Raw genomic sequence first — 12484 nt, forward strand, 5'->3', positions numbered from 1 at the left:
GTGATGAAGATAGCTTAAACCCAAGGTACTGAGAAAAAGTTATAACATTAATCAAATTAGACCAAATCTGTTCCAAGTATCAGAATCACAGGGACTTGAATATCATTTGGAGTATAGGGGTTGAAGAATTTGTTCTTTTCTACTATAAATATCGACAGGGTCTCAGACTTTCAGATGTTAAATTAAAATTATTAAGAGTGTCAAAACACTATTTCCAACAATAGAGAACTTTTCATATCCATCTAGTAATCTGCAAAGAACCCCAACATCCATTTTCCTCTTAGTATGTCTAAATGTCTAAAGAATCAGACAACCACTCAAGTAACAAGAGATCCAGGGGTGTTTCAGATATGTGGAAGGAAAGTGCTTAAAGGCAAAATTCCTCAAACATATGCCATAGTGTGGGAGTTGAGTCGCTCCCAGTTAATCCTGTTAAAACCCATTGTATGTGAAGTCTGACAAAGATCACATCTATCTGCAACCCAAAGATGCTATTTTCCTTAGTAGATCACAGTAATTGTTTTTTCTCCAAATATAACAAACACTCAAGCCAAGTCTTTTCTTGAAAGAAAATAATTTTAAGTATTTGTCTTAACCATCAAGCGCAGGCTAACTAGTGAAATACCTTCTCAGGCAGTTTCCATTCTGAGAGTCTAACCCGACTGTACAAGCAGAATCAGCTCCACTGAGGTTATAAGCATTCTGTTGGGCTCCCTTTTTACCTATTTAGAATTCTTTGGTTGAAATCAGTTACGATAAGGGACATAGCTAGGAAGGAATAAGAAAGGACAGAGAAGGGCTAGGTTGGGGGTTGTGGGTGCATAGGAAGGGGACAGGTTTCCAGGCTGATGTTGTAACACCTAAGCAATAGCATCTACACCCAGCAGTCACGTTTTCTGGCCATAACTGAACCTCATGACCCACAAATGGTGCTGGGATATATGGTTCCCTTTGGGTGGGCTTCACCCAGTATAATTCAAGTGGAGAAAGCAGATACTGGGAGAGACAGTTTGCAGTTGGAGAAAGCACTAACAGCATCCACATGCTATTTTATTTTCTTGGGCTTTTCTGCTAATTTTAACACTTTGGGGAATACCCTTGATTTTCCTTAATACTTAGGGGAGATATTACTTCAAAGGATCACCTGTTGGTAAGCAGAAAAAAAAAGCCATATTGGTGGTCTTTAAATAAGATTTCTTTCTTATTTTAGGATGAAATTGAGTGACTGCTTCATTCTTTAACACTGAGAATCAAAGCCCTCTAAAAAGAGGCTTCACCTAGACCTCAGACTCTTATCTTGTCTAATCTTGTCCTTGACTAATCTGGAAGTTAACTAAGTTTATGTCTCATCAGATGCAACCACATGAAGCCAATCACAAGGATCTTTCTTTCTCTCGCTCCATTCTTTCTTATACTGGGGCTTGAATTCAGGGGCACTTTATCACCACTACATTCTCAGCCCTTTTTATTTTGAGATATTAAATTGCTTAAGGCCTCCCTAAGTTGCTGAGGCTAGCCTTGAACTTGATATCCTCCTGCCTCAGCCTCTGAATCACTAGGATTACAAGAGTGTGCTACTGCTACCAGCAGGATTTTAATTCATCAGGTGTTTTCTGGTAATGTATTTCAAATATCTTTCAGAAAGCTATTTCTCAGAAACTGTGATTTTATTCTCAAAGTGTTTAAGGTGAATAGTCCTGAAATGTCCTGTTTTTCCAATGACTTTAACCTTCTTCTGCAGAAACTGTTTAAAATTTCCAAAATCAAATGTTCCATCTTCTACTAGACAAGTAAGGCCCAGATTAAACTTTCAGGCTGACCTGTTAAAGGGCTTATCTTTTTGAGAGCAAGTTTGAGACCACAGAAGAAACTTAAATTGCCTGTGAAGTCTTTCAAATGGGAATCAAAACTCTGGCCGCTTAGTTCCTCTTGGGTTCTAGTCTGAACCTAACCAAAATCTTGGAGGTGGAAGAAAGGGCAGGGAAAAGGATAGGCCTGAGCTACAAGTAAGAACAAGCCTCTCCCATTTCTTCCCCTAATGCTGGGATAAATTATCTGTAAACTTCCGACAATTATAAGTGTAAGTAACAGCTCCCTCAATGCTGTGGCTGTCATACTGTAGAATCTGGGAACAGAGTGACTCATTCACCAAACCCAGGTGTTTTATAAGTTTGAGGGAATATAAGGGTGTACATGTCCACACGTAGCCCCAGCTGATGAGCTGGAGGCCATGGGAGCCAGGCTGGAGGAAATAAACATGAGGGAGATTTCAACTAGTCTCAAGCTTTAGCATATTTTAGAGTCACCAAGAGCTTCTTCCTATAGGTCTTGGGTGGGGCCTAACATCCACATTTCTAATTCATGTTTCCAATGATGCTGGTCTCAGTGATTCAGAACCACTGGCTTTTTCTTTCACTGTCCCCTTCTGAGCTGAGGAACACGAGGATCTACTATACCCCTAGAACTTAACTGCAGCATGTGGCACTGTATTCATGTGTCCCATCACAAGGTCGGCATGGTAACATGTCAAGGAGGAACACAAAGACTGGTTTCCTCATGCAGTCCTTGCATAAATGGTCTCCTCTCCAGCAAGGTGGATGGCCCTTTATCAATAAAATTTCTGAAGACAGTTATGAAATATGATGAGAAAATAGCATTAGAATAAACAGCCTTCTGAAGGTGATTGCTTGAAAGGAAATCCAAATGTAGATATGTATTTTTTATAAAAATTTTGCCAGGCATGGTAGTACATGCATGTAATCCCAGCTACTCGGAAGGATGAGAATGCAGCTCAGTGGTAGAGGACTTGCCAAGGATGTGTGAAGCCCTAGGTTTGATCCCCAATGTTGTGATAAAGACAGAAACAAACAAACAAAAAAATCTTTCGAACTAATTCCTTTTAAGTCTCAGCATTTATACATGTGGTTCTCTTGTCACAGATTTGGCCACTATTATCCTCAACTATGACTTTGCAATCCTTTGTGATTTCTTTCTTTTCTTGGTTGGGCTGCCCTGAGTTGCAGATAGTCTTTCAGTGTTTGTGGCTGAGTCGGTTTGCTGTGCCTGTCCTGGGTTGTTTTTTATAAGATGTCTGGAGGGGAGATTTTCCAAAACATGCAACTCTTCCTTAGACATGGTTTTTGCCAAATCTTGTTTCAAAAGTAACCCCGGATCTGACAACTCTAAAGTTGGCAAAACACTGACAGCTGTGCTTTTCTCCACTATTATTTCTCCTGGGACTAATCGATCACTTCCAAGAGAAACTCTCTTGCGGTGGTCGAAATCTTCTGCAGAGCCACAGTTCCTGCATTTCTGTTGTGTTTTGGCTACTTGTGGACTTTGCTTTGGACCTAGTGATGCTGACTCACAGCTATAGACAGGGCTCCTGCTTAGAAGCCCTGTCTTTAACTGCTCCCCAGGATGAGGTTTTTGCTGGCTGCTAGTGTCTTCTGGCTGGGTCTGATTAACATTTTCCAGCTTTTGAACAGGAAGCCTCTGGTGGCACTCCACTGCCTTTATGTAATCCTTTGCTCGTCTTGTGGATTCTGACCAGGGACTGGAGAAGGACTGACCATCATCCCTCCTCCTTGCTACCTTTGCAATCACTGAGTCACTAGATGTTCCCACAATGTCCTTGCTGGTCTGTGATTTGTTCACGACGTTACTTTTTGTTTCTGTTCTTTTCACACTAAAACAACAAGAACAAAAAAGATTTTACGCTGTGCAAAGCTGTAATGGCAGGGTTTCCTTCAAATTCCCCCTCCCTCATACTCTCTTCTTCTGCAACAAGTGATATGTGCTACCTGCCTTCACCCTGTCTCCCCAGGAAATCTAGAAAAATCCAAGAGTGTATTAGGCAATAACCTCTACATTTTCCATTATACTGGGTTATATTGTGGTTTTTGATTGGTATTATCAATGGAGTCCTCTTAAGTAAGGCAAACAGGTATTCATTTCAATGATGTTAAGAGTGAATACTGCCTATGTTTGATGCATTGATTTTCTTTCTAGGAGCTGATGCTCAAATATACCCAAAGCTTATGCTAGGTAAGTGTACATATGCACAAATATGCATATACACAATTTTATTTGTGAGTAAAGAAAAACTGACTCAATTTGTTAGTAAAGTAAGAATTTTAAAAATTATTCTCAGGCCATTACTCAAATATAACTACCATTTAACTGGTGTCAGGCTTGTTCATTAACCATACGAAAGTCAGACTCAGTTAATAGCACTTGGAAAAAAATTCAGACAGCCACCATGAGAGGGAAGTGCAATTATGGTGGTCAAGAGAGTGTTAATCTATCTATTTATCTATCTAAATTCTTTTTCTTCAGAACACTCAGGAGACAAGGTAAACTTCACTCTGGCGATAAAAATTTGAGGGATAGGAAAGAAACTGCACAAGGAAAATTTAGAGACTAAAGACCTTATCATTAGCAAGAAATTAATAGCAAGAAATCTGGGAATGGTAAGAAGTTTCAACCATTAAAGTCAAAACACTGGAGCTCAAATATTTATTATGGCTAAGTCTTAGGGTAGAAACAAATGTGTGTGTGTGTTTGTGTGTATATACAAACATACATACACATATATGTATGTTACGTTCTTCCTGATGCTATCAGGGGCACAAGGATTATCATTATATAAAAGTTAGAAAAAGCACCTTAGAAAAGGTATATATATATATTTTTAGGACTGTCTGTAGTCACCCTGAAAGTTATATGAAACTCACTACCAGCAGGTGCTTTTCATCTTCAAAGACTTTGCAATTAATTACCCCTTGCAACACACCTATGAAGCAAGTACTCTACCCCCACTGTCCAGAGAGCAAGGAAAACAGTGTCAGGAGGGTGGGAAGGGCGAGTGTGAGACCAAGGGCAAAATCAGTGCCAGCCAAGCTCTGAGGATTACACTCCATGCCCCCTTGTTTAATTCCAGATTTCACATTATCCATCCATCCATACAGACAGTCAAAAATGAGAAAAATTAAACCTACATTTCTTTCAGAACATTTCTCTTGAGCTTTGCACTGGGAGGAAGTGGACTCTCCGCACACTCAGCAAAATAATCAGACACTCCATGGAGAGCTCTTTCTGTCTACTCCAAAAGATAACAAAAGTTCAACCAGAAATCTATTAGCTGAACATGAGAGAAAACAGTTACACTCTGAATGCCCAGATGAACAGATTTATTTTTGTAAAGAGTAAATGAAACTGCTCAGTGTTACAGGATATTTTAACTTTCTTTCTTTTTTTACCTAGGACTTTTTGGCAAATTACAATTTCTTTTGGACTCCCCGTACATACATTTCATGCATTAATATGTACCATAAACATACAAGACTATCATGTTAAGGATGTTGATTCCAAACCATCTAGTAACTCTTGGCCAGTATCTCTCTCTGGTTCAAACAGTGACAAAAATCCAGAATCACTAAGCCAGGCTGTAGCAAATTTGTGAGAAGACTTGTGCACAGTGGGTAGTACTCTGGTAATTCTGAGAATTCCCCACATTTTCTCTATTTGCAGAAATACAAATATTGTGTATAATTGTAATGCTCTAATAAAAAATAGAAATATTACTTATTTACTATTTTAAGAGTTGAGCCTTTTAATATCAGTTGCTTCAAAAATCAAGTTTGTCATTCTTAGCTACTAAAAATCCCAGGAGTTTTCCCCTTATACTAACCACTATCATGGTCTTTTTTTTTTTTTTTAAATAATTAAGAGATTATCTGCCTACTTTTTCACACACCAATGGAAACATCATAAGGACATAATTATAAAGTCTCCAAACCTTTGCCAACATTGACTGGTTTGTGTCTGCTTTTGGATATTTTCCTTTTTACCAAATAGGTAAGTCAGACAAGGTGTTGATGTCTCTCATTTTCTGGGACACTCTTATTCCCCATCATATTCCAGAAAAATGTGGCTACCACAAAGAACAGTTTTGGTTGATTATCAGAAAGTCCTTGCTTTATTCAGGCTTACGTGGGAATTAGCAGTGATAGCCCCAGAGAACCTGGTAGAAGGCAGCCATTAGGGTTAAGCCTCCAAGTGGATACGAAGAGCTTTTTACTCAGTCACTGCCCATACTACTGAGTTACTTGCTAACAGTGCTGATGACTTCAGGCTGGGGCCGATGTCACTCAAAGTCATATCTAGTTAGTGAACAGAGTATTATAGGCTTTGAATTATATTGCATCTTGATGTAGTTCCCCTTTGGTTTTTCTGTTTCCTAAAATTTATTAGTTGACAAAAAAAAAAAAAAAAAAGAGAGAGAATTTAAAAGTTAAATCAGAGTTGGTGACAGGAGGGAGGCAGAGAGACATTTTAACTTTGACAAAGATTGGGAGCAATAGATTTATGTGTGAAACACTTCTAAACATGCCCTATAAGTACAGTAGATTTCCCCCTTATAACCACACCCTGTAAGTGCTGTATTTTCAGAGCTGAACAATTAACATAAGGAGCATGAGTCAGGCTTTGAACAACTCTGTGGGAACCAGAAAGCCTTTTGCTATTAGGAATGATGTAAATTCCCCAAGGCTGGAAGAAGTCCACAATGGAAGGCAGACAAGGTCATAAATAACAACAATGGATTCTGCACAGACCACATGAAGTACAGTGCCTAGATAGGGATGCGCTCTTCAAGTCTCACACTTGATTCGATCACTCTCTTTACTTATTTGTTTTGAAAATTCAGCTTAAAGAGCACCATGTATTTCCTCTGGGAACTTCAAAAACTTCTTTAAGAAAAAGCAGTCGGCTCTCATCCCAAATTCCTCTGACAACAATGGGGGAAAATGTTCTTGGAAGAAAAGGAACAACAGAAAAGGTAACAGATCAGTTTAAAAAGTGCAAAACCTGTGACTTCGTTTAGAAAAGAAAAAAGAGGAGGAAGAGAAAGGCAAGGCAGATCTCTTGCTTACAAATTAAAACCACATTTGCCAATTTGTTGAAGGAGGAGGCATATTTACGTTTGTGTGAAGACTGGGTGGGCAGGAAAAAAAAAAGTTTAGCCTCTTTCTTCAGTCCTTGAAGTGTCAGGTCTTATTAGAAATCTCTTATTCTTACATTTCTAGGGTCAATTCACTCCCCTTTGTCACTAAATCACAGCCTCTGCTCCAACTTCCCTACCCCCAAGTATTCCTAAGGAAGCAGCTATCACCTGGGAATAGAATTTCCCAAAGGGATTCATCCTGATTATTAATGCTTCTCACATCTGGCATCAAAATGAAATCAAGGTGCAAATATATAGTGCTTGCTGAGAACATTGCTAGTGCAACCAAGGCTTCCATGAATGACAGAACTACTTTTAGATTCTGTGTGAATAATGATCCTACCATCTTCTAAGAGGAATACAGGCAAACCCAACATATTCAAAGAGAGCTACCAGTTGACCATCCAAAGTCCAGAGTGAGCACCCCATGGAGGTTCAGGTATTTAAGAAAGAGATTAATCATGGGGATCTCTTGGAGCCTTCATAAATGATTCTTTATAACCTGGAAGCTATTAGCACTTAGTCTAGGCCAATGAATCAAATTCCACAAATATCATTCCTTGGTATATACCATTCCTAGTTACCTGCCCAACCCCGACCCTACCCTCATTTTAATTTTTTGTAATACTTTGAGAATTTTAGATATAAAACTTTATATCTGCAAAGAGTGTCAAAACAGAAGTAGGGGGTCTGGGGTTGTGGTTCAGTGGTAGAGCACTTGCCTAGCATGTGTGAGGCACTGGGTTGGATTCTCAGCATCGCATATAAATAAATAAAAATAAAAGTCCAGCAACCAAAGAAATATTTTAAAACAAAACAAAGAACAAAAAAATACAGAAGTAGGACAAATCCACTGGTCTGGTCTCAAAAGTGTAACCTAGAAAGATACTCTCCCTCAGCAATTTGAGCATACCTATACCCAGAAATTAATGAACTTCTGCTCTAGGGGTACATGGTATTGAAAACTGAGCAGAATCCAGCAAAATAATCCAAAAGGGCAACCCTGAACTCTGTAGTAGTCACACCTTGGGCCCCTAGGGAAAAAGATGTAGACTCACAGAAAAAGACCTGGTTTCATGGAGTCCGTCAATAGGGGAGATAAGAAATAAAAATAGAATGTGTCAGAAGGCTACAACATAATGAAAAGGAATAAATATCTAAAGATCCATGAGGTGTTATTTTGGACACAGTGGTCAGAGAAGGCTGTGCAGGTTGCAGGGTTAGTTTTGTACAGCAACCTGAGAGAAGAACAAGCTTCATGAGCATATGAGGAAGTGCATGCCCTAAGGACAGAACATGCCTGGAAATGTGAAGGGACAAGAAAACCAGGGCAAGGGGTCAGAGAGCAGGTAAGGGTGTGTGTGTGTGTGTGTGTGTGTGTGTGTGAGAGAGAGAGAGAGAGAGAGAGAGAGAGAGAGAGAGAGAGAGAGAGAGAGAGAGAGAGAGAGAGAGAGTAAGTACTGGTGGTGGAGGGGCAAATCCTGAATGGCTTTTTAATGATGACATACTTCATTAAAGTGAGAAAGACGATATTATGGATATTATGCCCATGGAAAGTTCTGAAAAGAATAATGACATTTTAAAAGGTTTACTTTGGGTGTCTTAGAGGGATAAGGATGGAGGCAGGGGGACCAATGATGAGACACAACAGTCCACTGAGAGATGATGGATCTTGGGGGAGGCACAGGTGAAGAGAAGTGGTTAGACTAGAAGTTGAAGAGAGGCTCAAAAGAATGTGCTGGTGAAGTGGATATGGGAGTGAGGGGAAGAGAGAAGTAAAGGATGAGTCCAAGGTCTGTGGTTTTAATAACTAAATGCACAGAGGAAGGTGCCCTTTGTCACTGGAGGAAATACTGGGGAGGGGCAGGTTGGGGAAAATAAAACCAAGAAATTGGTTCTAGATGTTGCTATGGGTTCAATGGGTCCCCTCTAAAATTCAGATGTTGCCAATGTGATAGTATTAGGAGGTAGAGCCCTTAAGATGTGCCTCAACAGGACTAGTCTGCACCACTTGCCCTCCTGCCTTCCACTATGTGAGGTCACAGCATTCCTCCCTTCTGGAGGCAGCAATGATGTGCCATCTTGGAAGGGGAGACCAAACCCTCACCAGACAACAAACCTGATGGTGCTTTGACCTTGGACTTCCCAGCCTCCAGTACAGTGAGAGTACATTTCTGTTCTTTATAAATTATCTAGTATCAGGCATCTTGTTATAGTAGCACAAACACAAGGACTTTTAGAATCCTCCTGGATATCTAAATGGAGATGATGAGCAGATAATTAAGGTATGGGTTTCTGGAAGAGGATAATCTGAGCTATAGACACCAACCTGGGATAGCTGATGGTGTCTAATGCCATGATGGGTCAGGATGAACTTTATCAGGGAATGAGTTTGCACGAGAAAACGAAGTTGAGAAGATAAGGAAGATTCAGGCAAGGATCTATGAGGGAACTATGGGTAAGGAAAGAGAAAAATCAAAATAACAAAAATCAAGAGGCAAGGGAAGAATGAAAGTGAAAAATGAAATGTTAGTGAAAGTGACAACTGTAGAATGCACTGAGTGGTTATGAGTGGAAACTGACAACTAAATGGAAGATGACCTTGATGTAAGCTAGCTGGTTTTGGCGAAGTGCTGGGGCCCAAGCCTACCTGACACAGAGTTGGGAAGGAAATGGTATCATAAAGGAGAACAGAACTCTCCAGTAGAAACATGTGAACTGTATAAGGAACTGGAAATTTTCTACAGCCCCATTAAAAAATAAATAGGTGAAATTAAATTTCAATAATAATATATCATTTAATGTAATATATAAAACATAACATTAATCAACAGAGAAGATACTGAGAATCAATATAGAAAATACTGAGATATTTTATATATCATGTCTGTGATGTTTTATATACTAAGTCTATATTACAGGGCTGGGGTTGTGGTTCAGTGGAAGAGCACTTGCCTAGCATGTGTGAGGCACTGGGTTCAATCCTCAGCACCATATATAAATAAATAAAATAAAGGTCCATTGACAATTAAGTTTACACCCTTACCGCCAAGGTGAAAACCTGTGTTAATGAGCTGTCCCAACAAACTCTTACTTTCAGGATTGTAAAATATCATATTAAGGTGATATAAGAGGAAAAAAAGCTCTTTGATGCTATTAAGATTTTTTTTTAACATAATAATTACAGTAATGTGGTACTCTTCAACTTTATCTTTTGAGAGTTGGATCTGTTTTCTCATGGTTAAATACATACAGTTCTTCTGATTCTGTTTTACACAATGACCAATGAAAATAATAACCGAACAGTAAGTTTTTAAAAGTAGAAAATTGACAGACAATTAGAATACATATAGACTATTAGAATAAATATACATATAGGGTGCAGTGGTGCATGCCTAATAATCCCAGGGATGCAGGAGGCTGAGAGAGGAGGATTTGAAGTTTGAGGCCACCCTCAGCAATTAAAGTAAGATCCTGTTTCAAAATACAAAAAGGAATGTGGATGTAGCTCAGTGGTTAAGCACCCCTAGATTCAATCCCAAGTACCAAAAAAATATGTAATAGTCTTAGGGCACACTGAAAGTGTTACTGTTTCTCAATCCCTCATGATCACATCTGCTTAGAATGATACATACAGAGTTGACCAAATCAGGACAATGCAGAGCACAAAGGTGAGGGAAACCAGAGTCCATGGTTTCACACCCACTGTTGGCTTGTGCTAGGACCAGTTCCTCAATCCCCTGATGGTTGGTTTCTCATTGACATTTCATTATCGTTTGGGAAATTTAAATGCAGTGAAGTATATAAAGTACGTGAAGAAATTTTCTTGACATTACTGAGAAGAGAAAATCTGATGCCTTCATAAACCATATGGAGTTTGTAAAACAAAAAAAAGGATGCCTTGCATTCCTGGAGAGCTTACATGATTCTCAGCGCCCTCTTCTTGACATTTCATCTGGTCCTCACTGAGTATTCAGGAGGAAAGACATCCTCACTATTTTACAGATGAGAAGAACAAGAACTACACAGAGTAAGAAATGCCTAAAGCCACACATTTGGTTTGGGGCAGAACAGGATCTGGGAGGCCTGCCTCTGTGCACTATTCTCTCCTCCCTGCCTGGTGGCCCACAGTCATGTGCTGTCATGGTCATGGATGGAGATGTGCAGGACAGAACTCTGAGTCAGAAGTCCTTGGTTCCAGTGCCCCCCTCGGTTACTGTCCGGCTGTGAGATCTGGAAAACTGACTTATCTGCCCTGAGCATCAGTTTCCTTGTTGGTTTAAAAAAAAAAAAAAAAAAGAATGAAAATAATATCTCTAGAGTGGATACACATTTATTTCCTGGAAACAATACTTGAATTTTATTCTGAGGAATCACAACTCAACATCCCATCCAATGTCCACGCAGTTCAGGAGGCCTCCATATCTGACTTCGGAAATAGGCCTGACTCAGTCCAGGTCAATCCAAGTTCTGAATTCATTAGCTCAAAGAGGTGCATGACCCATACTGTTCAAAGCAAAGGTCTGCTCTCTTCTGCCATGAAAGTAAAGACCAAAGCTACCAGGACCAACCAGCACAATACAGGCTGAGAGTGAAGTCAGCACAGTGGAAGGCAGAGCCAAAAGTGATGAGAAACTTTTAATGATATTCTCTGTTCCTCTGATCAAGCTCTACCTGAAGTCTAGACTTTATAGGAATATGAGCCCAAAATCTTTTTTTTGCTAAACCATTCTGAGTTGGCTTTCCTGTCCTTTGAAAATGAAAAGGTTCAAGACTGATACAATCTCTTCTCAGGTCTGCTGCACTGAATAAGTTTATTGTATGCGACAGCCCTCTGTACTCTGCAAACAAGGCCTTTCGCAAACAATAAAAGCAGAGTAAATATATAGTATCAGCTTATTTAGGGGTAACGATAATATTAAAGCATAAAACTGGAATTACTTTCAATGCTTTGTGATGTGATTATCGAAGGGCAAAAGAAGTTACTCTCATATTTTAGTGCAATACCTAAGTGTTTTCAGGAGCATGGGTGTTTTGAAATGTGATGATATGAAAGACTTGAGTTAGTTACAGAGAAGTAGCCTAAAACATGAATTCAAGAATGACCATAATCTTAAGACCACAATGCAGCATGGCCATGCAGAAGCCTGTGTCTTAAAAAAGAGGAAGAATTCTCTTTTTCAAATTTCATATCTAATTCTTTATTAAATTATTTGATAATAAATTAAGGAAGTAAAAGGGACAAAACAGGGGGAATAGAATCATAATGAACAGTTAAAAGATAGATACAGTCAAGTATATGTGTATTGACTTAACAGAACTGAAGCATAAAGGGAGTAAAATGCAAAAAACAAGCCACACCTCATGAATCCTCCTAGACTGAAGTTGTTTCTTTAAAGACCATGAGGGTAGTGGTGGAGACCAGCAAAGAACTTGGTATAAGGACCAGCACCTGGTAAACTGGTGTGCATGAAATGC

At 39.3% G+C, this 12484-nt stretch overlaps 1 protein-coding gene across 6 annotated transcripts in view; it reads right to left on the reverse strand.

Moving 5' to 3' along the window:
* Positions 1-387: 387 nt before the first annotated feature.
* The window catches only part of SLX4IP (SLX4 interacting protein), a 171002-nt gene continuing 158905 nt past the window's right edge, over positions 388-12484 (reverse strand). For 4 of the 6 annotated variants that reach the window (XM_079126857.1, XM_079126860.1, XM_079126858.1 and 1 more), the window contains 2 exons: positions 5001-5101; positions 388-3688 (listed from right to left, as the gene is read on the reverse strand). In XM_079126857.1, coding sequence (XP_078982983.1) covers positions 2962-3688; positions 5001-5101 — 828 coding nt within the window. In that variant the 3' untranslated portion in view covers positions 388-2961. The remainder of the gene's footprint in view (positions 3689-5000; positions 5102-12484) is intronic. The other 2 variants (XM_079126862.1, XM_079126861.1) reach the window with 2 other exon arrangements.

The sequence above is a fragment of the Sciurus vulgaris genome (assembly GCF_902686455.1).
Source record: "Sciurus vulgaris genome assembly, chromosome: 2".
NCBI lineage: Eukaryota > Metazoa > Chordata > Mammalia > Rodentia > Sciuridae > Sciurus > Sciurus vulgaris.